Raw genomic sequence first — 27,522 nt, 5'->3', positions numbered from 1 at the left:
TGTTTCTGGTTTATGTTGTACAGAAATGCTCCCTTAATGGGGCATAAAATGCAGTGGAAAATCTACTGTAGATTTTGCAGTCGATCTGGGAAAAAATCTGCTTGACTTGGGCTACTTCCACCTTTGCGGCAGAGCGGTCTGGCAGGCTGTTCTAGCATAGAATGCCAGGAATCGGCCAGACAAAAATCGTTGGCATTTTCGCCGGGTACCACCGAGATCTCTGCCGGACCCCATTATAGTCAGTAGGGCCAGAGGGAATTCCAGTGACATTCGGCGATGCCGAATTCGGAGAACTACAGCAGGCTGTTCTCTGCCAGAGCAACCTTCTGGAAAGCTATGCCGCTAATGTGAAAGTAGCCCTACATGTGGATTTTGATGCAGATTTACAGAAGATTTCACCCTTTGAATTGCAGAGGGTGAAATGTGCTGCATAAAGTAACATTTTGTTGTATAAAAATTTTTCTGCAGGTCTATATCTATCTAATCCTATCTGCTTTGCTGCTGCTGCTGCAAAATGCTGTGGATTTTCTGCCTGGAAAGTTGTGGGAAATCCGGAGCATTTCTGCCATGTCTTGACATATCCCACATGTAAATCATACTTAAAGGCGTTTTCCATTTAAAAAAAAATAAAATAAAAAATGACAAATTGTATGAAATAATGAAATTCTGTACTTGTTAAACCCTGTTCTTTCAGTTCCGGGGTTCCCTTTCGGTCTCTGTTTACTAGGCTGCAGTGATGATGTCATCTAGATGATGTCAGTGATTGGCTGCAGCAGTCATGTGTTTTTGCTGTAATGTCATCACTAGAGAACAGAGACTGTAGGAGAGCATCGGAGTAGGGACACTGGAACAACGGGGAATTAACATACACAGTTATATATATATATATATACACTGCTCAAAAAAATAAAGGGAACACAAAAATAACACATCCTAGATCTGAATTAATTAAATATTCTTCTGAAATACTTTGTTCTTTACATAGTTGAATGTGCTGACAACAAAATCACCCAAAAATAAAAAAATGGAAATCAATTTTTTTAACCCATGGAGGTCTGGATTTGGAGTCACACTCAAAATTAAAGTGGAAAAACACACTACAGGCTGATCCAACTTTGATGTAATGTGTTTAAAACAAGTCATAATGAGGCTCAGTAGTGTGTGTGGCCTGTATGACCTCCCTACAACGCCTGTGCATGCTCCTGATGAGGTGGCGGACGGTCTCCTGAGGGATCTCATCCCAGACCTGGACTAAAGCATCTGCCAACTCCTGAACAGTCTGTGGTGCAACAGTCTGTGGACTGTCTGTGTTGGTGGATAGAGCGAGACATGATGTCCCAGATGTGCTCAATTGGATTCAGGTCTGGGGAATATATATATATATATATATATATATATACACATATATATACACATTAACCCCCCCCCCCAGGTTAAAGCAATACTAAAAGCAATCCGGCTCTAGCAGTTAAACGGACGGTTAGTGATCAGCGTTGTGCAGTTCTTTCTTTTACTTGTGCAGATTAGATTTGGCCTGACTTGTAAAATAAGTGGTTTTATAAAAGCATCCTCTGTCCAGCGGGTCGTGCGTTATGATGTTCTGGGGGAAAGGTCAAGTCTTTAACCACAGAACTACCTGTTTGTAAAAAAGATAAATATCTTATTGAATAGATTTAGTTGGATTAAGGGGGAAGACGTCTCATAATGGAAGGCTCTTTCTCAGAGTTATAAAATAATTGTATTTCTTGCTTCGACTTGAAAGGGTTAGAGGTTAACACATTCCACTGAAAGAGATGGAGAAGAAATATACAACTGCAGGGAGGAAAGTAGGTGTCAAAATTATGTTAATAAATCATAGTATTTTTCTCCATCTCTGTTTAGATTCAAGCCACTTGTGAAAACCTAGTTGTGGAGATTCGGGTTGAAAGCTGTTGGATTGATAAGCAATGTAAAGTAAACATGTCCTCGGGCGGACAACGTAATAGACCTTTAATTATTTTTCTCTCTAGTTTATTTGGGCTGTCTGATCTCTAAGTGTTTAGAGTTAAGTGCAGAGGTTGGCGTGAACTTCGGTGGTAAACCACAGATCATTCATCCTGCTGGAAGCATTAAGGCCATTAATGCATTTCGCAAAGATTGAGAGGAAAACATTGACACCTTCCGTGTGATGACCTAGAGGCTCTCGTAGCGTTAAGTTGGCCACACACAGTGATCTCAACATGTCAGAGTAGTCGGTCACGTTGATGTCCTTTTTTGATGTTTGGGTCATATGAATTTCTCCAGAATTTCTTGGGTTTTGGTATTCAGACTTCTCATTAAATGTTTATAGAGGCTCTGATGGGAGCCACAAATCTTACTGCTGGTGGCTGTCTTCTTCATCATATCCTTAACCTCTCTGGGTCTTTTCACGCTGTGTCTAAAATACCATGTGCTTCCTCTGATACATAGGCTTGCTATCAGGGTCTGAATGAGACTTAGGATGAAGAAGTGGGCTATCTAGTGTGCCACTGAGAAAAAGGAGTGCAAGTTATGCATTAAAAAAATAGTAATTGTATATTTGTATAAGGGCTCATGCACAGGGAACATGGTCCATGTGTTGGCCATATCTCCTGGGCCTACCATGGCTCCCCTGCCCCAAATATAATAATTTATGATAGTCTCGACTTATCTGATTGCAGGTCTATTGCAGTGAACGCATGTCATCATGTGAACAGACTGTATCATAAATTATACAGTCAGTTCGGGTCAGAGGAGCTGTGGTCGGCCCAGGAGATGTGGTCATGTGCATGAGCCCTTATGGCTCTGAGTGAACAGCCGGTCAAAGTGTCAGATCTGTGTCCAGCCAGCTCTGCGTTGAAAAGTATACACGTATGAAGGCAGTGGAAATGAGTGGTTTGTAGTAGAAGTCAAAAGGTTAGGACTTGGAAAGAAAATGGGGCAACCAAGCAAATAATTCAATGATGAACTTCAGGCATAGAGAAGAACGCATTCTGAAATCTCTTAGGCACCAAGAGGGATTGTCCACCCTCATTTTAATATGTTCAGGGATTTGTGATGTTCTCTAAAGCAGTGTACCCCAGATAATGGCTCTGGACCCACATATGGTTCTTAGGTCCCATACATAGGGTTCTTAGATCCCATACATATGGCTCCTCGGCTATTGGCAGGTGCAAATACTGCAATCTGTCCTAAATTCCAATAGTATTAAAACATGAAACTAAAGTAAAAACCCATATCGCTGGTAGGTCATAGCAAACAAACCCATATAACGCTTGCTTGCAACATGTGAAGGGTTTAGGACCCTTGCTCTAAGTTTTTTGCCTCTGTCAATATGCATGGGTACATGATTTACTTTGTGTACATATTTGTGCATTTCCAGAGATCTGTGTTTGGTAGTCTCCATAATTGTTCCCTTGGTGTGATGGAGAACTGCCTCTTATACTTCCTTCAAGATAGTCATGATCACTTTCTATTTGGGCTCTATACCCCGTCTTGTGGAACCTGGACTGATACTCTGTAGACTGTAAGGTTGTTCTTCATGGACATGTTGCTAGGTGGAAGAAAACATTGTTTTTGCAAATCCATGATGCTTGCATACTCCCACACTGAATGTATTTGCATTTCTGATTTCAACTTAGATTTCCTTTATTACCTTTATCGGGATCAGAATATTACTGACAAGTCTATATAATCGGACTATATCTGACCTTAAATTGCCCTCTGGATAAGTAGCCACTTAGTGTTAAATGCTCTGATTCAGCTGTTGCTTTCTGCAGGGTACTTGCCTTGAGTTCCAGTCGTATTTTATAGCCGGTGCTTTTTGTGTGCGAGAAAACTGTTAACGTGTAGGTGAAAGCAGAAGAAATTAGAATTAGTGAAATGATTAAACTTGTAAAATATTTATTTAGTGAAATGGTATTTAACAGCTATTTCGAGAGATTTATTTGCCTGAAAGAATTTCCCTTGATACATTAAAATCATCAGCTTACACACAGTGGATTAGGCTGCGAAGTCAATTGGGGCAGGTTTACCAAGTCTTAAAAAAAAAAAAAAAAGTTGCTGGCATAAGATGTGCCACATTTCCTAAGAGGCGCAATCCTCTTACTACGCATTTTCTGCCAATTCATGCGCCAGAATTTTACAGCACCCATGATCTGCTGTATATTTGAACTATAACTTATACTATTTTCTGGCTTAAATGATATTACGTGTGATTGGATGCCCTCCTGCCCCATCCTCTTTTCCTCACTGCTTTTGCAAAGTGGAAATAGAGTTGAAAAGTCACAAATAAGTCGCGCGTCATAGTTTGCGACTTTTTTTACTCCACTAATATAGCACAAAATCATTGATAAATTTGCCCCACTTTGTCTTTTTCTTCAGTAAAATGTATCTGCCCAAAGTGAGGTTTCCATGTATTTGTAAATGTGTTTTCCGAATTTTAGTTTTTACGGCTTGACTGCATCTTGCACGCTGTCAGCCATTTTGGAGCTTAGTGGCTGCTGTTTGTCACCAAGCAAGCATTTTTTTATTTTTTAAAGAAAACAACCATTTTTTTTCTACTCATGTACAATGATTTCACCCTGAGGGCTCGTGCATACGACTATGTAAACATGGATCCGCAAAAAAAAAGGATGACGTCCGTGTGTATTCCGTATTTTGCGGAATGGAACAGCTGGCCCCTAATAGAACAGTACTATCCTTGTCCGTTATGCAGACAATAATAGGGTATATTCTATTTTTTTGGGAAACGGAAGGCACACGGAGTAGCTTCCTTTTTTTTGCGGACCCGTTGAAATGAATGGTTTCACATACGGTCCGCAAAAAGAAACCGAAACTGACACAGAAAGAAAATACGGTTGTGTGCAAGAGCCCTGAGGAACATCCGTACTATAAATTCTGAATAGATCAAAAGGGTCCTTAATTTATCAGCAAGGGTCTGAAGGGTTGGGCTTAATACTAAGGTTGTGGCTATAATGTACAGCATCCATAAAGAGGAGCTGCCGCCTCTCCTGGCACACCTGTTTTAGTAACTACTTGTATTCCCCATGTAATAAAAATTTTGGAGCAGGTATTCTAGCTACTCTATGCTGTGCAATTTCTTTATTATTCCTGCTAGAAGTTATAAATGAATTGCTAGAAGTTTGCAATAAAGGTCTAGAAGGGTGTTACCAGTTGGGAGCATGTCCCTGGCCTGCACATTCTAATCTATTCACTATCTAATCAGTGCTGCCAGTGTCAGACTGTGCAGGGACACCCCCCCAATTCATTCACTACTTCTAGCAAGAATAATAAAGGAGTGATATAATTTATAGAGTCATAAGAATAGACGCTCCAGAATTTCTGTCCGCACATAAGACGCTGTGTCGGTTGTTGAGTCAGTGTTGGTCACTTTTACAGTTCTTCTTTAAGCTGGTCATACAATTTAGATAAATTACCAGACCAACCGACCATGTTATGTGTATGGGGTACTCCAATGGCACATATCGGGTCAGATGAATACCAGGAATTATATCAACTGCCCGATCCCTTTGTTCTCAAGGAGTAAAGCCTCTTCTCTCTACCTTTTCAGGACACATGCATGCTCTGCCGAGAGTGCATGTACATGGAGGGATCGGGAGAGAGAGCTGTTTGCAAGGGTTATCTCGTGTCTGACGTGCTTTACACCTACCAAGCAGCAGCAGCAGATTGTTGGGAAGGAAACGTTTCTTACGGGCAGTCAGCGTCTCGCTCAGTGGAGATGAAGAGCTGCCTTTACATGCAGCGATCACCTCCACAGCTATTGTGATCGCTCGTCCTCATTCAGCTGCATTGTTTCTGGGCAGCAGATCTCTGTTTAGACACCACAATTTGCTGCTCAGAAGCAACAATATAGATGCCTGCACGAATGACAGGATCACCCAATGAACGAGTGTTTCGCTCATTCATCGACGGAACCTTTACACGGACAGATTGTCGGGAATGAACGTTCACAGGAACATTCCTTCCCAATAATCTGCCCGAATATCTCCCAGTCTAAATCCACCTTTCATTTTAAAATGTCAGACATTGATGAAGAATGTTTTATTTTTGCTACATTTATAGTCAATACAGACAATACAAACTTAAGATCTGAAAGCCCCCCCCCCCCCACCTCCCATGTTGCCGTCAGTAGATGATGCCCACAGCTTACTTTTTTTGTGTTCTGATAATATTTCTTGTGCCTTGCGTCTGCAGTCGAATTTAATTTTTTCTCGTCTGTTTTTAATCCAAAAACTTGTCCAAGTATGGATTGATTTAAGGACATGAAGGTTTGTGTAATGAGCCTGGCATCTTCTGTGAGCAGTTGTCATTTAAGTACTATCTGTACAAAGCATCTTGAACTTGCACTTGACAAGCCAATACTAATTAATAAGTGGTGTCTGTGCTTTCAGTAAATGACGGCAAAAGGCAGAAGAGTGCCCTGCTGGCTATTAACATCATGCCAAAGACATTCTCTTGTTTAGATCTTGGTCTGTCCTGAAAAAAGGGTAAAATGTAGTTGTATTAAAAAAAAATATTAAAGTTATCAGCTTTCAGTATAAAACCATAGTAAAAATTGTAAAATTATCTCAATGTTTAGTCAAAATGGTTGCCTTATAAAAGTAGCCCCATTTTAATCAGAAGTGTGGCTTCTCTAACCCCTCCTTGTCCATACATAGCAGTTGGTATGGCGATCATGTAGTGTATGGATGGCTCCAGTCTGCCAGAGCTAGAGATGTGCTTTATGAGTGGATGTGTACAGGTCCCAAATGGGAGACGTCCAAGTGTGGACTGGGAACTTAAAATGGCCCTGGAAAAAAACTGAAAGTGGCCCTATGTTATAGGCGGGTCCAAATTGACAGAAGGCAGGAGCGTCACAATTAGGCAGGGCTAACACGAGTGGGCAGGGACAACAGAAGTCAGCAATACCAAATTGCAGAACAAAATACTGCCCCAGCAGAACCAAATATCGGTGCAGCACAAAATACTGCCCCAACAGAACCAAACCTCACAGTGCAGCACAAAATACTGCCCCAACAGAACCAAATACCACAGTGCAGCACAAAATACTGCCCTAACAGAATCAAACATCACAGTGCAGCACAAAATACTGCCCCAACAGAACCAAATACCACAGTGCAGCACAAAATACTGCCACTCCCACTGTACTATTGAACTAGGTCACCGTCCAGAGGACGCCATACAGTTCAAATCAGGAGAGTCACTGTGGCTGGCCAGGTGCACAATTATGGGATGCTTCTATCATTAATTAATGATGAGAACATCAGATCGTTATGTACCTGGCCAGACGCCCTGATGAGGGCTCCAGCAGCCGCTGAGCATCGGACCAACGGGAAATTTCCCTGTAGGGTTGGTATAGCCAGACGCCCCCTCTTTATGGGCAGCCATGTGCTTTCTGAAAACCTTAGTGGCCCACGTTTCTGTTATCACCTATCGCAAAACCTACCCTCGCCCACGATATAAAACTAAAAGTTGACCGAGTAGGACAGTCAAACATTAATTTTGTTCTGTTTGCATTTTTTTAATTGTGTGATATGCTACGATGGGACTATGACTTGAAAAAATCTTGACATATGGGAGGACAAGTCTTTCTAAATTACCCGACTAATAGATTTGCGCTTCAGTAATCCTCAAACTACAGTTGCACAGGATTATGAAAGGGTATATCATAGAGACAGACACCTCTTTACAGAACACCTGAATAGTAAATGATGCACTGCCTGATACTAATTCCAATTAACTTTTCCTTTTGACCTCTAAGGTTCCCCCAGCAGAGATGTGGGGCCTTCATTAGGCCTGAAGAAATCCAGCTCATTAGAAAGCCTGCAGACAGCTGTGGCTGAGGTGACTTTGAATGGTGACATTCCTTTCCATCGCCCACGCCCACGGATCATTCGAGGACGAGGCTGCAATGAGAGCTTCCGAGCCGCTATTGACAAGTCCTACGACAAGCCACCCGTCGATGATGATGATGAAGGAATGGAGACATGTAAGTTACGCACTGCAGAGTTTCTTGGGAGGGAAAGATAGACCAGTCCATGATCATTTTAATTTTAATTGGGTCAGTCAGTTTATTTGTAATGAACGCTCCCACCTGCCGTCAGTGAATGGAAAGCTGTCACATTTATGTATGTCCGAGAGGACCAAATTACAGTTTGTGTATATCAGAGATAAAGTAGAGAGAGTCCGGTCTGTTGCAGAAACTTCTCCTCTCTCCTGATATTTGAGAATCCTGGAAATGATGCATAGCAGATCTCGTTAGTGCTTATTTCCATTTTCTAATCCTGTCCCAGAGTAGCAATGTACCCAATTTAGACAATTGATTTTCATTTTTTTATTTTAGTAGAATTAGTCGGGTTTTTTATGAGGAAAGTTCAATACAACAGTCCACTTAATTGATTAGACACAGAAAATCCTGACGGAGTGCTCCTGGTCTAAGGCCATGTCACAAACTATCCTCGCTAGAAACCTTGAAAATGCTAACATTTTACTCTAGACAAGACTCTTATGGCGCCATGTCGAAGCTTCTTCTCCGAGAACACTTCTGATTTTTCCGACCATCCAGTCTCTTGGGTATTGTTTGGTCGACACAATCACACAGAAAATTTGCTACACAATGAAGGCCGCTGTCCAAAAGCCAGTTTTTTATTTTAGGGCGATGCAGAGTCACATGTGGTCCTCTGCTGTTCTTGTGGGGACTTCTACAGATACATACATATTTCTAAGTCACCTCTGATGAGGACAGTTTACAGCTGAGATACAGCTCATTGGCTTTCCTGTGCTTGGCACAGTCAGGAGTCGGATATATCATCTCAGTCATTTCAAGTGTCTCTGCACCGCCCTACACACATGCTGACATGTTAGAGATGCCTACATCCAGACACAGATGCCCAATGTTCTGGAAAGCAGTGTCTGTTCATGTTCCTGATACATACATGTACCTTGCCTTGAAGAAATCCTTCTAAAATGAAGATGATGAGGAGGATTTGTATGTCTGTATGCTTTTGATTAATGTTTATTTACTGGCAGAAACTCATAAAATAGTCTTCTCTCATGACATTTCTAATCTTTCATGCCCCAAACCTTCCTCAATGCACATGTTGGAGCTGTCAAGGTAATATCCTGAGTCCCTGCTGAACGCCTTCACGATCCACCCAGTTTTCACTCCACTAGATATTGGGTTCAGTAGGAGGTTTGCAGTTTGACTCCTCTGTGCTGATGGTGTTGTGAGAGAACAGGGGATATCTTCGCGTCACAATATGTATTATTTAGAAAACCTCATTCACGCTGTCAGCGTTGGATCCAGGAAAAAAAAAACATCCCAAGTTCTCCCCCATAAACCATGGTCTCTATATCTTGCACTGATTAAGGCAAACAGGTACAATGCCCTTTGTGCAAGCGGAAATAGTTAGCTCTGCACTTCCGAGGACAGGCATGGAGCCTTTTTGTAAGGGCTCATTCAGACGACCGTATGAAAGGGTCTGCATTCATTCCTCAATTTTGCGGAATGGGTGCGGACCCATGGGATTATAGATTAAATTGAAACCCATATTCTTAATTTAAACCTACTAATGTTTCAAATAAGACACATGGACACAATTATAAATGGAAAAATTAGGCCACGGCCAACTTTATTAAAGAACATCTCAAACATTAGATAACCATATAAATTTAAGATTAATAACAACCACTGAATTAGACCAGCCATAAGCTCGGCCTAAATACCTGAATCAACTCGTACGCTGGCCACTTATTGACGAGCGACTTTACCCCTCCTTCTAATAAAGTGGCTGTGACAGAACAAAAAAAGGGAAGGGCGGGAGGGACAGCTGAACCAACGATGCGGCTTGGCTGCTCGGCTTGGCTAATGCTGGCAACCACCGCATTATATACAGGTTTTCCAACACCAACCCAAGCCTATCCACCAATGCCCTAACTGTTGCTGGGTACCATAAACCTCCCAGCCTCAGCAACAGTCCCACCATAGGACATCCCAATTAGCCAATCCCCTGTAATCTGCCCCAACCCGGCAACTAAAATGAGCCAACTTGACAGTGATTTTGGCAGGAAAACTCCCGCCAAAATGCTCTAAACAACCTATGGGATAATCATAATCCCATGCAGATCCCTCCAAATGGGATTCTCGGGATCTCAACATTTATTTCAATGGGGCTGTGGACAAGAAGTTTCATTTCTATCATAGGGCCAGCCATGTGCGGTCCAGAAAATGCAGAACGCACGCGGCCGGTATCTTTGTTTCGCAGACCGCCAAAACACTACGGCTGTCTGAATGAGCCCTAAACTCATATGGTTGTTGTAATGTCCTGTCTAGAGAGTGAATGTGTAATTGCCCTGATACACATACATCTGAAGGCGTGTTTTCAGTCTTGAAGAACATGGCCCACAGTTACCAATGTGAGTTGAATTTTCATGTAATTCAGCACATCTAGCTTTAGAAAAATCGATTGTGCTTATCTTACCACAGGGGGGTGGTTTAATGGATCCCTACTGCCATCTCTACTGCATATCTGCCTCAACCGAACCCTAGGGATTTGGTTCATGCTTACGTATAAGGCTACTTTCACACTGGCGTTTTGAATTCCGTTTGTGAGATCCGTTTTAGGGCTCTCACAAACGCTTCAAAACATATCAGTTCAGCCCCAATGCATTCTGAATGGATAAGGATCCGTTCAGAATGCATCAGTTTGCCTCCGTTCAGCCTCCATTCCGCTCTGGAGGCGGACACCAAAACGCTGCTTGCAGCCTGGCGATGCGGAGCCAAACGGATCCGTCCTGACTTACAATGTAAGTCAAAGGGGGCGGGTCCGTTTTCACTGACACAATATGGTGCAATTGAAAACGTATCCGTCCCCCATTGACTTTCAATGTAAGTCAGGACGGATCTGTTTTGACTTTGATCTTCATAATGCAAACGGACCCGTTCTGAACGGATACAATTGTTTGCATTATAGTTGCCGATCTGTGCAGATACCAGACGGATCCGCACCTTACGCAGGTGTGAAAGTAGCCTAACTCAGACTTTTAGACAACTTCTTTCATTTTATTTATTTTTTAACTTTTTGCCTTAATTTATTTTTCAGTTTTGTTGCAAATAAAACTGGCAAAAATGAATTGGCGCGTGCCAAAAGCTAAATCATGAGGCTTTGGTGCGCCCTTAGACACGAGTCGTTTACATGCTTTTGTGTTCTATCTGTTTCTCAGCATATCCATTGAGGCTGAGCAGTGATTCGGATGAATGGTGTCTGTGGATGTGACAGGCGGACTCTCTTCAGATGACATTTTTTTTGTCTGCGAGACAGCTTTACACTTCGCAGCGCTCTTAATATAAAATGTGTATATCCTCGGTGCCTGTTGGATTATCTTCTTCTCAGCCATATTACAGCTACATATGTTTATTACGTAACATCTACAGATATTTTTCTGTTGAAAGTGGTTACTCGCAGAACTGTCAGACGCGCCGATCTGCGGTCTGTGCCGCTTGATTGATAAAATTGCTCATTGTGTATTAAGTAATGGTTAGGTGCATTTTTTAGTTTTTCGGGGAATGTTGTGTGTTTCTTTTCGTTCTGAATAATTACAGGATTCTAAGAAACGCAATCTGCGAGCGACAAGAGCTAGTGAGGAAATGGCATTTTCCTGCTCTGAGGGTTGGCATTCCCACTAATGATGCCGAAATGATGAATTGTAATTCTTCCATACATTGTGCCGCCACCTCGCACAATTGTGCCTTGCCCTTTTCCACCCACCGTATGTCTCTTTAAATTACTAAATTACTGTTGGCCGAGGTCATTGCACAATGGGAAGTTTCTTTATGAATGGCCCCAAATTAGATTACTTTTTATCTAGCCATGGATTTCATGCAGTAGAAAGGCCAAATGTCAGCCCGTGGCAGCCAGTCGCTGTCTGAGAGGTTACATTTGTGTAAAGTGATCCTAATTAGCCCGGCCTAAAGGGTATCGCTGTCATCTCAGAAGAAAGAGATCCCTCAGACAATAGCCGAAATGTGCTGACACGCGGACAGTGACAGGACCCTCTAGGTCTTTCAGTTTCCATCTCTAAATGGTTCTAACCTACAACATGGCTGTGATATGTCCTATTTATTTGTCATATTTCAATCCTTGACTTTCACTTGTCCTCTTTGGTGTCGGACTTCTCCTTGTAACGTTTTGCAGGCATGAATTGCAGCGTTCAAGGTTGTGGTTTGAGGTGACCTAACCCATGGAGACAAGTAAAAATGAGCATAGTGGCCCAGATTTACTGATTTGTCTGCAACAAATATCTGCTTAAAAAGTGGCGCGGTTTGGTGCATCTTGGGTTTAACTTTATACAATTATTTTTAATGCAAATGCTTCAGGGGTCGGCCATAGCATAAACGGGTAGAGCTTTGTGGGAAAGGGGACAGGGCCTAAGATACAGAATTCTGGTGTAAAACTGTCTCGAAGTAAGCCAACCAATAGTTGGTGTAGAGTTGGCGAAAAGTCTCTCTCCCTGCACCGCATTTATAATCCGGCCTGAGCCCCTGGGATCAATCGGGTGAAGGTCTGGACTGTCGGCCTAAGATTCTGCCATCTTTAGGATTAGTAAATCAGTATTCTTAGATGCCAGCTTGGGTTGTCCACAGTCTCATACTCGCATGTTGCCAGCTTCTTTGAGACGTGTAGGAATGATCTGACAAGGTTTTTGATTACCTGACACCATAATAATCTAGAATATTTCTGCCCGTGTGCAGCCACCCAGACGGGACGTCAGCATGAGATATTGGAGGTGGCTATGATGGTTGTAGTAGTACTTTCCATTTACGATGGCAATCTTCCCTCGGGGCACTTCTGGAGCTCCTGCCTGGTGGTAGTTGGGGTGCCCTTGATGGTGCAAGGCAGAATGGCAGATGCAGGGGCCGTGGATGGTGCATGCAATATCCAGGCCTGTTGGTTGCAATAAATAAAGTCTATCTGTGTAGCAGTACATATAGCAGCAAAGGCACAGTTCAAATCACTCTCTGGCAGCTTTTCACTTTCAGGAGTGGAGTTTCCTGGAGGAGGCTTATCTCTGGGACTACTTTGCAGGAGATCTCGCACACGTCTTGCCTGTAGATTCTGTCAGCTGACACTAACCAGGGGGCAAACAAGGAGTCTATCACCCAAGTAACCTAACAAAGTCTGCTAGCGTTAACTATTTTTTGCCCATACATTTCCGTTAGGTAACATTAAATTGAACCTTTGCAGTGTTCCTCTGGGGCACTGCACATACAGCAAATGTTTGGCTGTGCAGCCTTCATACTAATGTGCTATTCTACCTACTGAACAGGCTCCATATCCATGTACAAGGTTCCCTACTCTGAGTTTTGATCATGTGAATAGTTTTTTTCATCATATGCTATTTCGCAGCTTTTATTGTATATAATAGACTCCGCATTCATGTCGGCATGTGGAATATGACATCATGCTCGACTGTCGTCTCTCCCCTGGACAGAGAGGTATTGTTTGTGCTCTAGAGTCCCAGCTGGTTCCTAAATTGGCAAATCTGAAAGGTGGAGAAGCCTGAACCTAATCAAATAAGAGCAGATTGCCTTGTCTTGGGTTTGTAGTCACAAAAAGCACTGAGTTTGCTCTTTGCTTCACTGAAATTACCTAATGCAGTCCTGACGCTCGTCTCTGTCACTTACATAGGACATAATGTTAACAATTTTGATTAGCAAGTCGGCCATATTTCCTAATTTACATATGTGTGACATATGGGCCTGTGATTAATATATAATAAGGTTATAGTATTATGTATATGATATTTGACAAGAGAATATAGCCAAGCCAGATATCCATCTGTAGAGAGGTGTTTTGGAGTGCTGGTCAGTATGGATGAGGGGCAAGCACCCCAAAACACCTGGATATTTGGCTTGGCTATATTCCCTTGTCATCCCAAGGCTTGCTGGAAAGTTGGATTTTGATGCATAGGGAGCCACTTCCAAGAGGTGGCGCTACGAGATGGTTCTCTTTCTTGGGAGATAGCTCTTTGCATATTTGTTTCCCATGGAGCATTGTCAATAAGTCTCTGTGCCATGGAGAACTTCCAGTATGTCTCTATACAGGACTGGTACAGGAGATTCAGCACCCTGCCTATGTGCCTGGTACAAAGAACAACTCCAGTCTGCATCCCTATTAACCATTACATTGATAGTGGTGAGTGCCAGCAAAGCTTTTTTTTTTACCAAAAAAAAAAAAATCCTTATACAATTATATGGAAACCTAAACCTAGCCTACATTGCTATATTTCTGGTCTAAAAGTATGGTAACCCAGATGCATTTAGGTCGTGTTCAGATGTGGCAGATATTTTGGAGATTCTGCTGTACAATCTGAGTGAATGTTGTTTTTTATTTTTTATTTTCAAAACTCCATTCATGTGACAAAAGCAGCACAGATTTTAGGGCATGCTATAGATTTTTTCCCCCTTCAGAAGACATGTATGTTTGACGGAGCTGAGCGGGTATATGAATATAGGGAAGTCGTATTTTGTGTATGGCCAGTCTTTGTGAGTATCTGTCATCAGAAATGTCACTGTTACACCATGTTGCACTAGCTCGCCTGTATGTAAAAATACCTTTCACTTAAACATCTGTTTCTTCACTCTGGTGGGAAAAAATATTTTGCTATCCATATGCAAATGAGCAGTTAAGTGCACTGAAGGCGGACCTAAGCCACTCTGTACACCCTTGCAGCTCCTGCTTCCTCAGCCAGCCTTTTACCCTTCTTGAGTAACAAGACCAGGTGATATGACTATGTAGGAACCTGTCAATCAAGAAGTAGAGGGAGGAACTGGCAGAGGAAGCAGACGGAGCTAATTTGCCCAGAGTGGCTTGGGCCCACCCCAAATGCACTTGACTCCCCATTTTTCATATGGATTAGAAAGCTAGTCCTACAAGGCATTGTGCCTGGTTTAGCCGTGGATTTCCTGGAGTCCCTCAAGCTCCACTGTTAGCAGATGGAAGGAGACCTATCCCTCCCTTACACGGCCCGATAGGCAGGTTATCGGGGACCAACATTCCACCTGATAATCTGCCCATCTACACATGAAGCTGATCACCCAATGAATGAGCGAAACGCACGTTCTTCAGGGGAAACTATTATTCATGCAGGCAAGTAAATTATCGTTTCTAGGCAGCAGATCGTGCTGTCGAAACAGCCCAGAAACAATGCAGCTGTATGAGGTGGTAGTAGCGATCGCTCATTCTCATAGTGTGGAGGTGATCGCTACATGTAAATGCATTGCTTCACCTCCACTGAATGAGCAGGCAGTTGTCGGGAATGAATGGTTCCTTCCCGATAATCAGCTGCTACTCTCTCTGTCTAAACCCACTATTAGCTTTTCAGAGGGGGGTGGGTAGACAATGATAAAAACTGTGCTGAGGAATACTTTACATCTGGACTATAAGATATCTGTATCTCTTCCATTAACAGATGCAGATAGGTCCCAAGCAAACAGTTCATTGGAATGGGGTATGTTAGCAAGGTCCTAATATATTTTTGGTTCTCTCCTGTTTGCACCTGGTGAGATGATGATAACTCCTTTTTCGCACATGGTGTTTTAGTGGTATAGCCTTGTCTGATCAGGACACGTACAGTCAGGTCCATAAATATTGGGACATCAACACAATTCTAACATTTTTGGCTCTATACACCACCAGAATGGATTTGAAATGAAACAAACAAGATGTGCTTTAACTGCAGACTGTCATCTTTAATTTGAGGATATTTACATCCAAATCAGGTGAACGGTGTAGGAATTACAACAGTTTGCATCTGTGCCTCCCACTTGTTAAGGAACCAAAAGTAATGGGACAGAATAATAATCATAAATAAAACTTTCACTTTTTAATACTTGGTTGCAAATCCTTTGCAGTCAATTACAGCCTGAAGTCTGGAATGCATAGACATCACCAGACGCTGGGTTTCATCCCTGGTGATGCTCTGCCAGGCCTCTGCTGCAACTGTCTTCAGTTCCTGCTTGTTCTTTGGGCATTTTCCCTTCAGTTTTGTCTTCAGCAAGTGAAATGCATGCTCAATCGGATTCAGGTCAGGTGATTGACTTGGCCATTGCATAACATTCCACTTCTTTCCCTTAAAAAACTCATTGGTTGCTTTTGCAGTATGCTTTGGGTCATTGTCCATCTGCACTGTGAAGCGCCTTCCAATGGGTTCTGAAGCATTTGGCTGAATATGAGCAGATAATATTGCCCGAAACACTTCAGAATTCATCCGGCTGCTTTTGTCAGCAGTCACATCATCAATAAATACAAGAGAACCAGTTCCATTGGCAGCCATACATGCCCACGCCATGACACTACCACCACCATGCTTCACTGATGAGGTGGTATGCTTAGGATCATGAGCAGATCCTTTCCTTCTCCATACTCTTCTCTTCCCATCACTCTGGTACAAGTTGATCTTGGTCTCATCTGTCCATAGGATGTTGTTCCAGAACTGTGAAGGCTTTTTTAGATGTCGTTTGGCAAACTCTAATCTGGTCTTCTTGTTTTTGAGGCTCACCAATGGTTTACATCTTGTGGTGAATGCTCTGTATTCACTTTGGTGAAGTCTTCTCTTGATTGTTGACTTTGACACACATAAACCTACCTCCTGGAGAGTGTTCTTGATCTGGTCAACTGTTGTGAAGGGTGTTTTCTTCACCAGGGAAAGAATTCTTCGGTCATCCACCACAGTTGTTTTCCATGGTCTTCCGGGTCTTTTGGGGTTGCTGAGCTCACCGGTATGTTCCTTCTTTTTAAGAATGTTCCAAATAGTTGTTTTGGCCACGCCTAATTGCTATCTCTCTGATGGGTTTGTTTTGTTTTTTCAGCCTAATGATAGCTTGCTTCACTGATAGTGACAGCTCTTTGGATCTCATCTTGAGAGTTGACAGCAACTGATTCCAAATGCAAATAGCACACTTGAAATGAACTCTGGACCTTTTATCTGCTCATTGTAATTGGGATATTGAGGGAATAACACACACCTGGCCATGGAACAGCTGAGAAGCCAATTGTCCCTTTACTTTTGGTCCCTTTAACAAGTGGGAGACACATATGCAAACTGTTGTAATTCCTACACCGTTCACCTGATTTGGATGTAAATACCCTCAAATTAAAGCTGACAGTCTGCAGTTAAAGCACATCTTGTTCATTTCATTTCAAATCCATTGTGGTGGTGTATAGAGCCAAAAATGTTAGAATTGTGTCGATGTCCCAATATTTATGGACCTGACTGTATGTATAACATTGCATCATTATTCTAAAGTAGTCATGTGGCACTCTGGGCAATGTAAGAGGTAAAGAGGCAAATAATATCTGATTGGAAAAATGTCTTACTTGTTTTACTAATTGTTATAAGTTGGCGGAATATAATATAATGAGAACTTTTAGTTGTTATTTTGACCACTTCCTTATGTCTGGATCACTTAATTGTTCTTAATGTTGTAACAGATGCTAATAGGTCACAGCTGGAACCATTGAACAGCAGTTCCTCAGAGCCGGGTACGTGAGGTTTAGTGGAAAATTGCACTTTTTTCAAGGTTCTCCAAGCCCTGCATTTTCATACGTGTTTGGTCTACTATTAAAAAAAACAAAAACATCTCCACATTGTGAGACAATGGAGGGAGCAAACTTACCTGAACTCAATCTTGTATGAAGATGAGGTCACGATTTACAACACTAATTGCATCCATACTTTATCAGGTACCAATAAGTCCCAGCTGGAATTACTGAACAGCTCTGCAGATTGGGGTAGGTAATTTGAAGGCCAAGGAGTACACTTATGGTATTATTACGGAGCCATTCCACAGTTTGGTCATTCACTGGTGTGGGGTGGAAGCAGGGGTCTGGTAATCATAAAACTGACTCAAATAACTGAAATATCAGTGTCAGTATGACATTTGAAAAATATCTAACTTCATCTAATACTTTGCCAGGTGCTAATAAAACATTGGTGGAACAAGAGAACAGTTCAGCAGAGTTGGGTAGGTTGAGCCTTTGACCACGTGGAGACACATCTTCTAGTCTTGTACTCTATGTTGTGACACTAATGGGTGTTTGGTTCACTTTTCTTGAAGTTATCTTCTTTGTTCACAGCACAGTCCAGTGGTCCATACATTTGGTACAAGTTGTGAAGGTTAACATGATAACTTTTCTGTTTCTTTGTAGTGGAGGAGGACACAGAAGAGAGCTCCAGATCAGGACGGGAGTCGGTGTCTACTGCCAGTGACCAGCCTTCCCATTCTCTTGAGAGGCAAATCAATGGTTCAGACAAGTCTGATCGCAAAAAGGACAAGAGTTCGAAGGAAAAGAAAAAAGACAGAGATAAAGATAAAGGCAAAGCGAAGAAAGGCGGAATGCTGAAGGGCCTGGGAGACATGTTCAGGTAGGTCTTGTCCAAAAAACAAGACTCAAGCCCTTCTCTTGTGGAAAATACCCTTTTATTGTGCATCAAAACTATTTGAATTTGGAAGATTCGTATGAAAATGGTTCCTGCCATGGACCTGTTATGAATGGAAGCCTTGTGACTAGTGTGAACAGAGCTCTGCAGACACATTATTCTAGAATTACTTATGTGATTGTGCCTAGACCTTGAAAAATGGCCAGTTTTTGGCACATTTTAGTTTTAGACCTTTTTTTTAATCAAGCACCACAAGAAGATCAAACCACCATTCCTACTTCACCAAGGGTCAGTGGCTGATTAGGGAAGGGGCATGGTTTAAGATGCCGCAATGTGCACCAAAGTTTTGGTACAGACTAAACCTTCCAGTTGTAGGTGTAAAGTGAGACAAAGCTGTCTAGCCTTGCACTAGATGTATCATCCAGCATTGGCCACATTTGGCAGCTATTTAGACGTCTAGTCTAAGTTTGAGTTGTTTACATTTTTAGACGAGATAGCAGTTCATACCCATCATGTTCTTTCTTAACATAGTTCCTGAAAATGTCCATCTTGGTCCTTCTTCAGTTGATTACATTGAAAACGTTGCCGATTTCAGTAGAAACATGGTGGGGAGGACTATGTAACCGTCTTAGTTGCCCATAGCACAGCTTTTATTTTTCAAATGCGGTGTTCTTACTGGTTGCTTCGGGCAACGAAGGTGAATATTTTGTTAGACAGGTTCATATATCTGCCTCAGTGTTTTGCAAACTTTCCTTGTTTCAGTCACTTGGTAACTGGCAAAGTTAACTTCTTACCGTGAAAACACGATGCCCGCCTTTAAATGAGATCTATACCTCTGATTCATTGAGAGCCTTAGCTGTTGTATAGAAATAGATTAAATTCTGCTTTGACTTTGCTTCTCCAATACCAACACAGCCACTAATCTACATCAAGCCGTGTCATTCGAGGTCTTCTAATAGCAAGCATTTATTGCGGTGTTCATTAAACATTGATTTCTGCTCTGCTCCTTATTTCACTGAGGCCTTTGTAATGCACCAAATGTGTGGCTTAATTGACTGGCCCCTCTCACTACGTGTTACATCGGAGCGTTCACCATGGCGGGCCGAGGACTTCAGTTTGTCATTGAAAAGTATAAAAGTGAAGACTAGGGTCTCATGGTTTAACATCCACGCTGAAGCCCAGAGTTTCGGTGATGTGAGTGGTTCTTAGTGAATTTAGGATGATTGCTTCAGGGCATAAAAACATGGAAGCCTCTTCAGCGAGCAGATGACAAGGCTACCGGAGAATGTCTGTCTTTTAAGAACTTTTTGTCTAATCTCTGCAGACAGTAAATGACTTCTTCCGCAGGGAGGCTTTTTTTTCCCCACTGCCCAGATACACTTACTGCGTTCTCTCGATTTATCTTTGGGTCAACAATGTATTTGAAGAGAGCTGAGAATGCCGAGCAACAGGCAGGTATCTAAGTGAATTTCTGCTTTTCATTAACTTGGTAAGGACTACGAGGGTTTAGAAAAAAAAATGGCTAGAGTCTGAAGGTCCTATATATCTTTATGTGGAGGACAAACGCATTTCAGAAAACTATAATAAGAATGTAATTGTCTGTCCCTGCCCGACTGGGAGTCAAAATTGAAGTTACAGGACTTCAGTCTGCTGTGTACGTTGAATGTCTTTTTTGGAAATAAGAGTTGGACTGCTTTCTCGTGGCTGTTTGTGGTCCTTGAAATGTGGTCCCTGTTACGGCCATGTTTCCCAACAGCGGTTCATGTAAGTTGGTCTCACATGATTGATAATCTCTGAGCATATGTGCCTGCCTTGCTGGAAAAAGAAAAGAGATTTTAATATATGCAAATGAGCCTCTAGGGGCAATGAGGGCGTTGTCATTACACCTAGAGGCTCCACTCTCTCTGCATTGCTGCACTCTGCGCTTTAATTGAAACGGCCATGCAGTGTGATGGTTTACACTGCCTGGCACTGTCAAAGTACACAAGGTGCGACAGTTGCAGACAGTTATAGATTTTATGTTCCTAGTTATATTTAAAACAAATCCTAAAATTATGCAATTTACACCTAAGATATGCGAAGGCTTGCTGCTTTATGAGCGCTGCCACATACACTAGATGGAAAGGAGCTGACTCTGTTGACTTTTATGGAAGAGTGTTCTAGGCATTCTCTGTGACCTGTGAGAGGTCAGGAGTGAGTAGATAAGCTGTGATATCACATATTTTGAATGGTGGATTCTGTTCTATCTATACAGTGGTGACATCTGTTACTGTAATCCTGCCGGTGATAATGCGCTGACTGCTGAAAACGTTAAATTCTATAGTAATCTTTTTTTTTTTCTCCCAAAATGCAGCATACTCCAGGTATAAAGTTTGTCTCACTTCAGCACATGCCGTTTATCATGTAGAAAAGGTTAATACAAGGCACTTACTAATGTACTGTGATTGTCCATATTGCCTCCTTTGCTGGCTGGATTCATTTTTCCATCACATAATACACTGCTTGTATCCAGGGGTTACGGCCGTCGCTGCAGCACAGATATTAGGTGGCTGGGACAGGAGCTGCTGCAAATGCGTGTCGATGTGCACTCCCACAGTCCTGGCCACCAGAGAGGCTGGTACTTTTTCTTATAGCTTGCAAGCACGACCACTGCTGCTGGATTACAGGGTGGTCGTAGCCCCTGGATACGCGCAATGTAAAATGTGATGGTAAAATTGATCAAATCACGAGGCATTATGGGCAATCACAATACATTAGTAAGTGCCTTGGATTAGCTCTGTCTACAAGATAAATGCCATTTGCTAAAGTGAGACAACCCTTTTAAAGGGGTTGTCTGGATTCGGAGCTGAACCCGGAGATAGCCTCTTCTTCACTCAATTACCATGTATGAGTGGAGCATTTCTAGCTCCGATGCTCCCCCGTGCCCTGCGCTGCATAACGCAGGACAAGGGCTGTTTATTTACTGCCGGTGACAAACCCGGCCTTTTCTCAGTATTCTAAGTGGAGGCTTCCGCCTAGGAGTGATCCTGGTGATGTCACCGCCACTAATGGACGGTCTTTAGCGCTTCCATAACCTGTAAAACGGCCTAGGGCAGCTCTAAAGACTGCCCATTTGTGCCGATGATGTCACCAGGCTCACTGCTAGGCGGAAGCCTCTGCCTAGCATACCAATGAGAAGCTCGGTAGTGAAGAAAAAGCTCTTACCCTGCGCAACGCAGCACAGGACGGAACGTCGGAGCAAGAAATGCTCCACTCATACAAGCTAAATGAGTGAAGAGGAGCTTCTGTCCAGGTTCAGCTCTGAACCCGGACAACCCCTTTAAGAAAAAATAAATAAAATCACGTTTTCTAAGTAAACTGTATGCAAAGTGAGCCTAATACTAGATTTATGTGTCAGGGGTGATATTCCCTGATTATTTCCTCAGATTTCTGTACTGGACAGTACGTTTCTTGCTTTTGGCGTAACATCAACCCACACAGATTTAAAAAAAAAACAAAAAAAAAAACACTTGTGTGTGCATCACAGGAAATTTCCTAGACGAATGCCTCGTTAATTCCCCCCCTTTGTGAATAACAATGCATTATTTAAGTTTAACAAAGACACAGATTGCAGTCTTGAAGAATGCTTCTTAACCGTTTACCTGCCTCTGGAATTTCCAACAAATGCGATAAGTGCAGTTTATAGAAAAGTTAGTGTGTCCTGGAGTCCATCTTCTGGCCTCATGGATATTCATGCGTGTTCAGCATCTGTATCACAGAGATCTGATATATGACCACCATACATTGCAATGGGAGCATTTATATCTCAGTAGAGTTTTCCTAGGGAAAAAAAACACAACATGCTCCTTCAGATGTCCTATAGTATAGTTCTCCCCTAAGGGCTCTGATTTCAGCTCTTTCAGGAGGATATATGGGGCAGTTTACGACACCTACAGTACATCCCGGGATGCTGTGCACAATGCAGTTTTTTAACGCGGTTTCTTGATGGGCTAGCAGGTTTGTCGCCAACAATCATATTATTTGGGGAACGAACAGAACATTTTACATTGTGCTCTTTTTTTCATCGGTTTAACTGCCTGTCCACCAACAATCAGGCTTTTCTTCTGTCTTCCAAGATGGCCGCACTGCTTCTCAGACTGCGTGATGCATACTGTGCATTTGATAGCCCTAAGACACTTCCTGCTGCCCTTGGATTGTCCAACACTTCTCACGTGAACAGCGCTGGACATTTAGGAACTGTCTTGGACTACCGATGCACACTGTGTAATAGATAGTCTGAGAAGCCGTGCAACCATCTTGGGTGGCAGAAGAAGAGCCCAGAAATAGGTGGATCTACATTTGAAAGATGAAAATGAGGTCACCTTCTAAGTGTTGTGTTTGTGCCTCCAGTTAATGGGATTTATTTTTTCTTGAACTTGAGGATCATTTTAAGGGGTTTTATGCTTGGGTAGGCCATCACAGTGTGTAGTGATTTGTGAGGATCCCACTCCCAAAACCCCAACTGATCAGCAGAACATAAGGGCAGTGGGACTTGTGCAGACCAGCTGTGTAGCTGTGTCAGTTACTGTAGCAAAGGGGCTTTGGTTCTCCAGGGAGCCCCACTGCTTCTTTAGGGCCCATTCAGACAGCCGTATGTGTTTTGTGGTCCACAAATTGCGGATCCGCAAAACACGGATACCGGCCCATGTGTGTTCCGCAAAATGCTGAATGTACTCAGCCAGTCCTAAGGTAGAAATGCCTATTCTTGTCCGAAAGTGCGGGGCCATAGAACAGAAGTATGGATACGGACAGCACGTGGAGTGATGTCCGCATCTTTTGTGGCGCCATTGAAATGAATGGGTCCACACCTGTTCCGCAAAATTTTCAGACCCATAAATACGGTCATGTGAATAGGCCCTTATTCTGCAGATGAGCTGGAGTCCGGAGGGTTAGGCTTCCACCAGTCACAAATTTTTGGCCTACCCAACTGTTGTCCACCAATGTAAAATCCTGGAAAACCCTTCTAGCTCTATGAAGCTTGAATTTCATAGTTGATTTATGTTATCAGTTTGTAATTTTGTATGTTTCAGGTATTTCCTATTAGTCCAATGAGACTTGTGACTAGGAAAAAACCAGCGCACTCACATATGGTAACAGCTCAGTTCACTGCACTTCAGGCTGCAATATGGCTAGAAACTGAGGGGAATCCAGAATAATTCATAAAGACATAGTCCTTAAAAAACAGACCCCCCTTGTGTATATTGCTTACGCTTTTCAACCGGCTGTTCCGTTTTAAGTCATTGCAAGACCGCTACTGTCGGTCGAAACGCGTAAGTGATATACACAAGGAGGATGTATTTTTTAAAGGATGTTATTTAATAAAGGATTACGTTTTTATGAATTGCTCTGGATCCCCCTCGGTTTCTGCCCATTTTCCTATTAGTCCCTGCTGTGGGCTGAATGCTCGGCTGATCACTAAAAGAGCATACTGGATTTTAATGGGGCAATAAAACGCACTCAGTTGTGGATTAGAGTTCACATTAGGTCTGATTTCCCCCCCTTTACTTTACATTATTAAAAACAAAGAAATGTGATTGTTAGAAGCAATTAGTCACCGCACTATAGGTATCTTACACTGAGATCTCTTGCCCAATGCCGCTTCCCCTCATAGTCTTTAATTAGCAGCAGCCGATTAATGTATTACCTGCTGCATATTCCATTTCATGCAGAATATATTAGGCTCTGGGTGTTGCTGCTTGTTTTGTATACTCTGAGTTGCGCTCAAGGCTTCGTTAGCATATCATCTCTTTCCGATTGCGGCTGAACAATGCAAATGACATGCCAATCAGCCGTCAGATTCCCAACTAATGTTCCCATTGTCTAATTTATGCTGTCCTGACATTCGCACGGGAATCACTGCTGCAAAATACGTTCATAGGGAAACATTATTCCATTTTTTTTTTAAATATTAAAATTCCTTTTTTTTTTATTCTGTACATTAGAAGCAATAAATATCTGAATATTTTTACCCGCGCAATAATGATAATTTTTTTTTCTAGCATCCTATCACACCGCATTATAGGCATTGGCATTAGCATAGGCCATAAATATCAGACTGGCGGGGGTCTGACAGCCCGTACCCCCACCGAACCGCAGCTTCAGAGTAGCTCTGGTGCCAGAACTACACAGCTCCATCCATTGTGTTGTGGACGGAGCTGGTAACGCTCATTGACGTAAATGGGAGCGGTGGCAGTGCTGCAGTTTCCATCTCTGTCCCCTGCACAATGGATAGAGCTGTGTAGTTCCGGCGCTAGAGCTACTTCTAAACAATGAAGGGTTGAAGTGTTAGGCAATCCGTATGAGATTGCAGAGGGTCTATCTTCAGGATCCCAAAACCTGGACAACCTTTACAGTTATAGCTTGTGAGCCCCTATGTTCTCCTAAGGTGAAATCGCTGCGCAGAGCCCCCGTCCTGCTGTCACAGCATTCCATCATTCAAATAATGCAATACATTTTGCAGTGTAATTCAGTGCTGAGGTCACCCTGCACTTCTCGGGGGTGTGGGCACTCACAAGGCATGGCATTGGAGCTGACTATCCATGCAGGAATGCCAACAGGATGAGCTTTGGGATTATTTCTTTGCATACCAGCAGTGTTTTTTCGGGAGCAGCTATTTGGCTTTTTATCCCGTGTTAACCGAAGTGTATGACTTGGAGCTACTAGCCAGAGACGAATATTTCAGAAGTCAGTGGTTGACAATAGGGCTGAAACGATTACTCGATTGAATCTAGCAATTCGACACACAAAAATCTTTGATGCAAATTTTTGGCATCGAGAATTTTTGTGTCATGTGACCACAGAGCAGAAGTGAAGCGCTTGCTATTACTCACCGGTCCGTGATCACCAGCCGGCCTGCACTGCGCTGCACAGGATCCTGACACATGGTCAGGATCCTGTGCAGCGCGAGGAGAAGGAGCTGTGGAGCGGTGCCCCTACAGGAGAGGTAAGTATTTTATTTCACTGGTGCTAGGGAGATGGTGACACTGGGGGGGACACAGCTGGAGGCACTGGGGGGGACACAGCTGGAGGCACTGGGGGGGACACAGCTGGAGGCACTGGGGGGGACACAGCTGGAGGCACTGGGGGGGGACAGCTGAGGGCACTGGGGGGACACAGCTGGAGGCACTGGGGGGAAATCTAGTGGCACGGGGGGGGGCTGGTGGTACTGGGGGGACACAGCTGGAGTCACGGGGGGGGGGACGCAGCTGGGGACACAGCTGGAGGCACTCAGGGGACACAGCTGGAGGCACTGGGGGGAGATCTAGTGGCACGGGGGGGGGGGCGCTGGTGGCACTGGGGGACGCAGCTGATGGCACTGGGGGGCTGGACGCTGATGGCACTGGGGGGGCCGGACATGGACATAGTGGAGGACTGGACTGAATTATGCAGGCTGCAGGCACTTGCTAAAAACTGATTATTCCCAGAAAACCCCTTCAATTGACTTGCCACAGTTATGGACAATTTACCTGCACATGTAAAAGGATCCCGATCCCACTGATTTCAGTGCCATAAGTGCTGGCTTTTTGCAGAGACTGCTTACGTTGTGGCAGATGAGCGCATATGTGAGAGTTCCCGATCATCTTCCCTAGCAGCTGTCTCTGGCAGAAGCGCGCTCCGTGGACTGCTGGAATGCACCTGGGGAGTATGTGTTTACTGAAATTGCACGAATAAAACAGTGAGTGAGCATGTATTCATTTTATAAATGGCGCCATTGATAAACGGAGCCAAATTGTAATAGACATTTTAATATACGCAGCCTTCTTATTAAGGACATTAAAGTGACTTTCTCTTGAAAGCCTATTCATTTGATTTGCACATTTGAATATCGCTGCGAGAAGCGGAGGAGAACGCTCGGTAATAAACAACTTGCTGTAGGATCTGTTGTGTGAGTCTTTATCCAATTGTGTTTTATGATTATTTAACTGCACCGTTCCTGATAGACTTGGAAATTACATTTGTTTCCTGTTCTCTGTCGTGTGAGCTGTTTCCTCCGCTTGTTACACGCTCCTTGCTCTCATGTAGCCTCCTCTTCTGCTGGTGACAAGTATCCACCTATTGGATTTACTGCTGTGACTGTAGAGAACCCCATTCAGTTAGGTTATGGCTACAAGGTGGACGGTGTTTCCACTTCTACGTGTGCCTGTAGGTGGGTCACTTCCCCGTCCGTCAAGCTGAAATAACACCGCAGTGAACATTGTATTCACAGTTCCTTAATATTGGACTTAGGATATTTTGCGGCTTCCTGTCTGATGTCTTCAGGAATGTCGTAGATGTTGCCCTTATAGTTTTGTGTCATGGTTGGATCATCATGGTCATTATGTGGCTCTCCGGATAACCTTGGCGTCAGAGCAAAGCCAGGCCAGGCGTACAGTGTGAAAAGAGGTCCAAACTCTCAGCAGTTGGGTCGGGACACACGTCCAGAATTCGGTTTTGTGAATCTAACCGAAAAAATTGTACCCAATTAACAAGCAGTTACCTCCGCCTACATGCACTACAGTTTTATGCTATACACAGTCAGGACACAGCGCGGCTCCCGGAAGAACACCTGGGAGCAGTGAGTACAGCCAACGCTAGCAGCGCTACACTCGCTGCTGCCCACGCCTCCTGCATACTAATGAGCCCTACCATAATGGAAGCACTCATTAGTATTCACTTTATAAGACGCACTGCCATTTCCCCCCACTTTTGGAGGAATAAAGTGCATCTTATAAAGTGAAAAATGCGGTAGGTAGTTGCAAATAGGAGTTCTGTTCCCCTTCCTTTACCATCCTGTGTGCCCATTGTTTTCATAGGGCAGCTAAGGACAAGACAAACCAATATTGATGGATCCTCAGTTTGTATTCTGTTTTATACCAGTATGCTACTATAAGCCTAAAAGTGAGCAACTAATTATATACGATTCTCAGTTTTCTCTCCTCGCTGTGAGCAGCCTCGTTCTGCAGCGCCGATTCGCTCTGTTTGTCCTCGTTCTACTGGCACCTGTCACTCTTCACTGGCACTGAATGCAAACAACCAGCATTATGC

The 27,522-nt window shown here is 43.2% G+C and overlaps 1 protein-coding gene across 11 annotated transcripts in view; it reads left to right on the top strand.

Moving 5' to 3' along the window:
* PARD3 (par-3 family cell polarity regulator) overlaps positions 1–27,522 on the top strand; it is a 600,009-nt gene that overhangs the window by 376,156 nt on the left and 196,331 nt on the right. For all 11 annotated transcript variants that reach the window (XM_040434287.1, XM_040434289.1, XM_040434286.1 and 8 more), the window contains 2 exons: positions 7,781–8,008; positions 18,228–18,444. In XM_040434287.1, coding sequence (XP_040290221.1) covers positions 7,781–8,008; positions 18,228–18,444 — 445 coding nt within the window. The remainder of the gene's footprint in view (positions 1–7,780; positions 8,009–18,227; positions 18,445–27,522) is intronic.

The sequence above is a fragment of the Bufo bufo genome, chromosome 5 (genome assembly GCF_905171765.1).
Source record: "Bufo bufo chromosome 5, aBufBuf1.1, whole genome shotgun sequence".
Classification (NCBI taxonomy): domain Eukaryota; kingdom Metazoa; phylum Chordata; class Amphibia; order Anura; family Bufonidae; genus Bufo; species Bufo bufo.
This window is presented reverse-complemented; position numbering and strand designations above follow the sequence as displayed.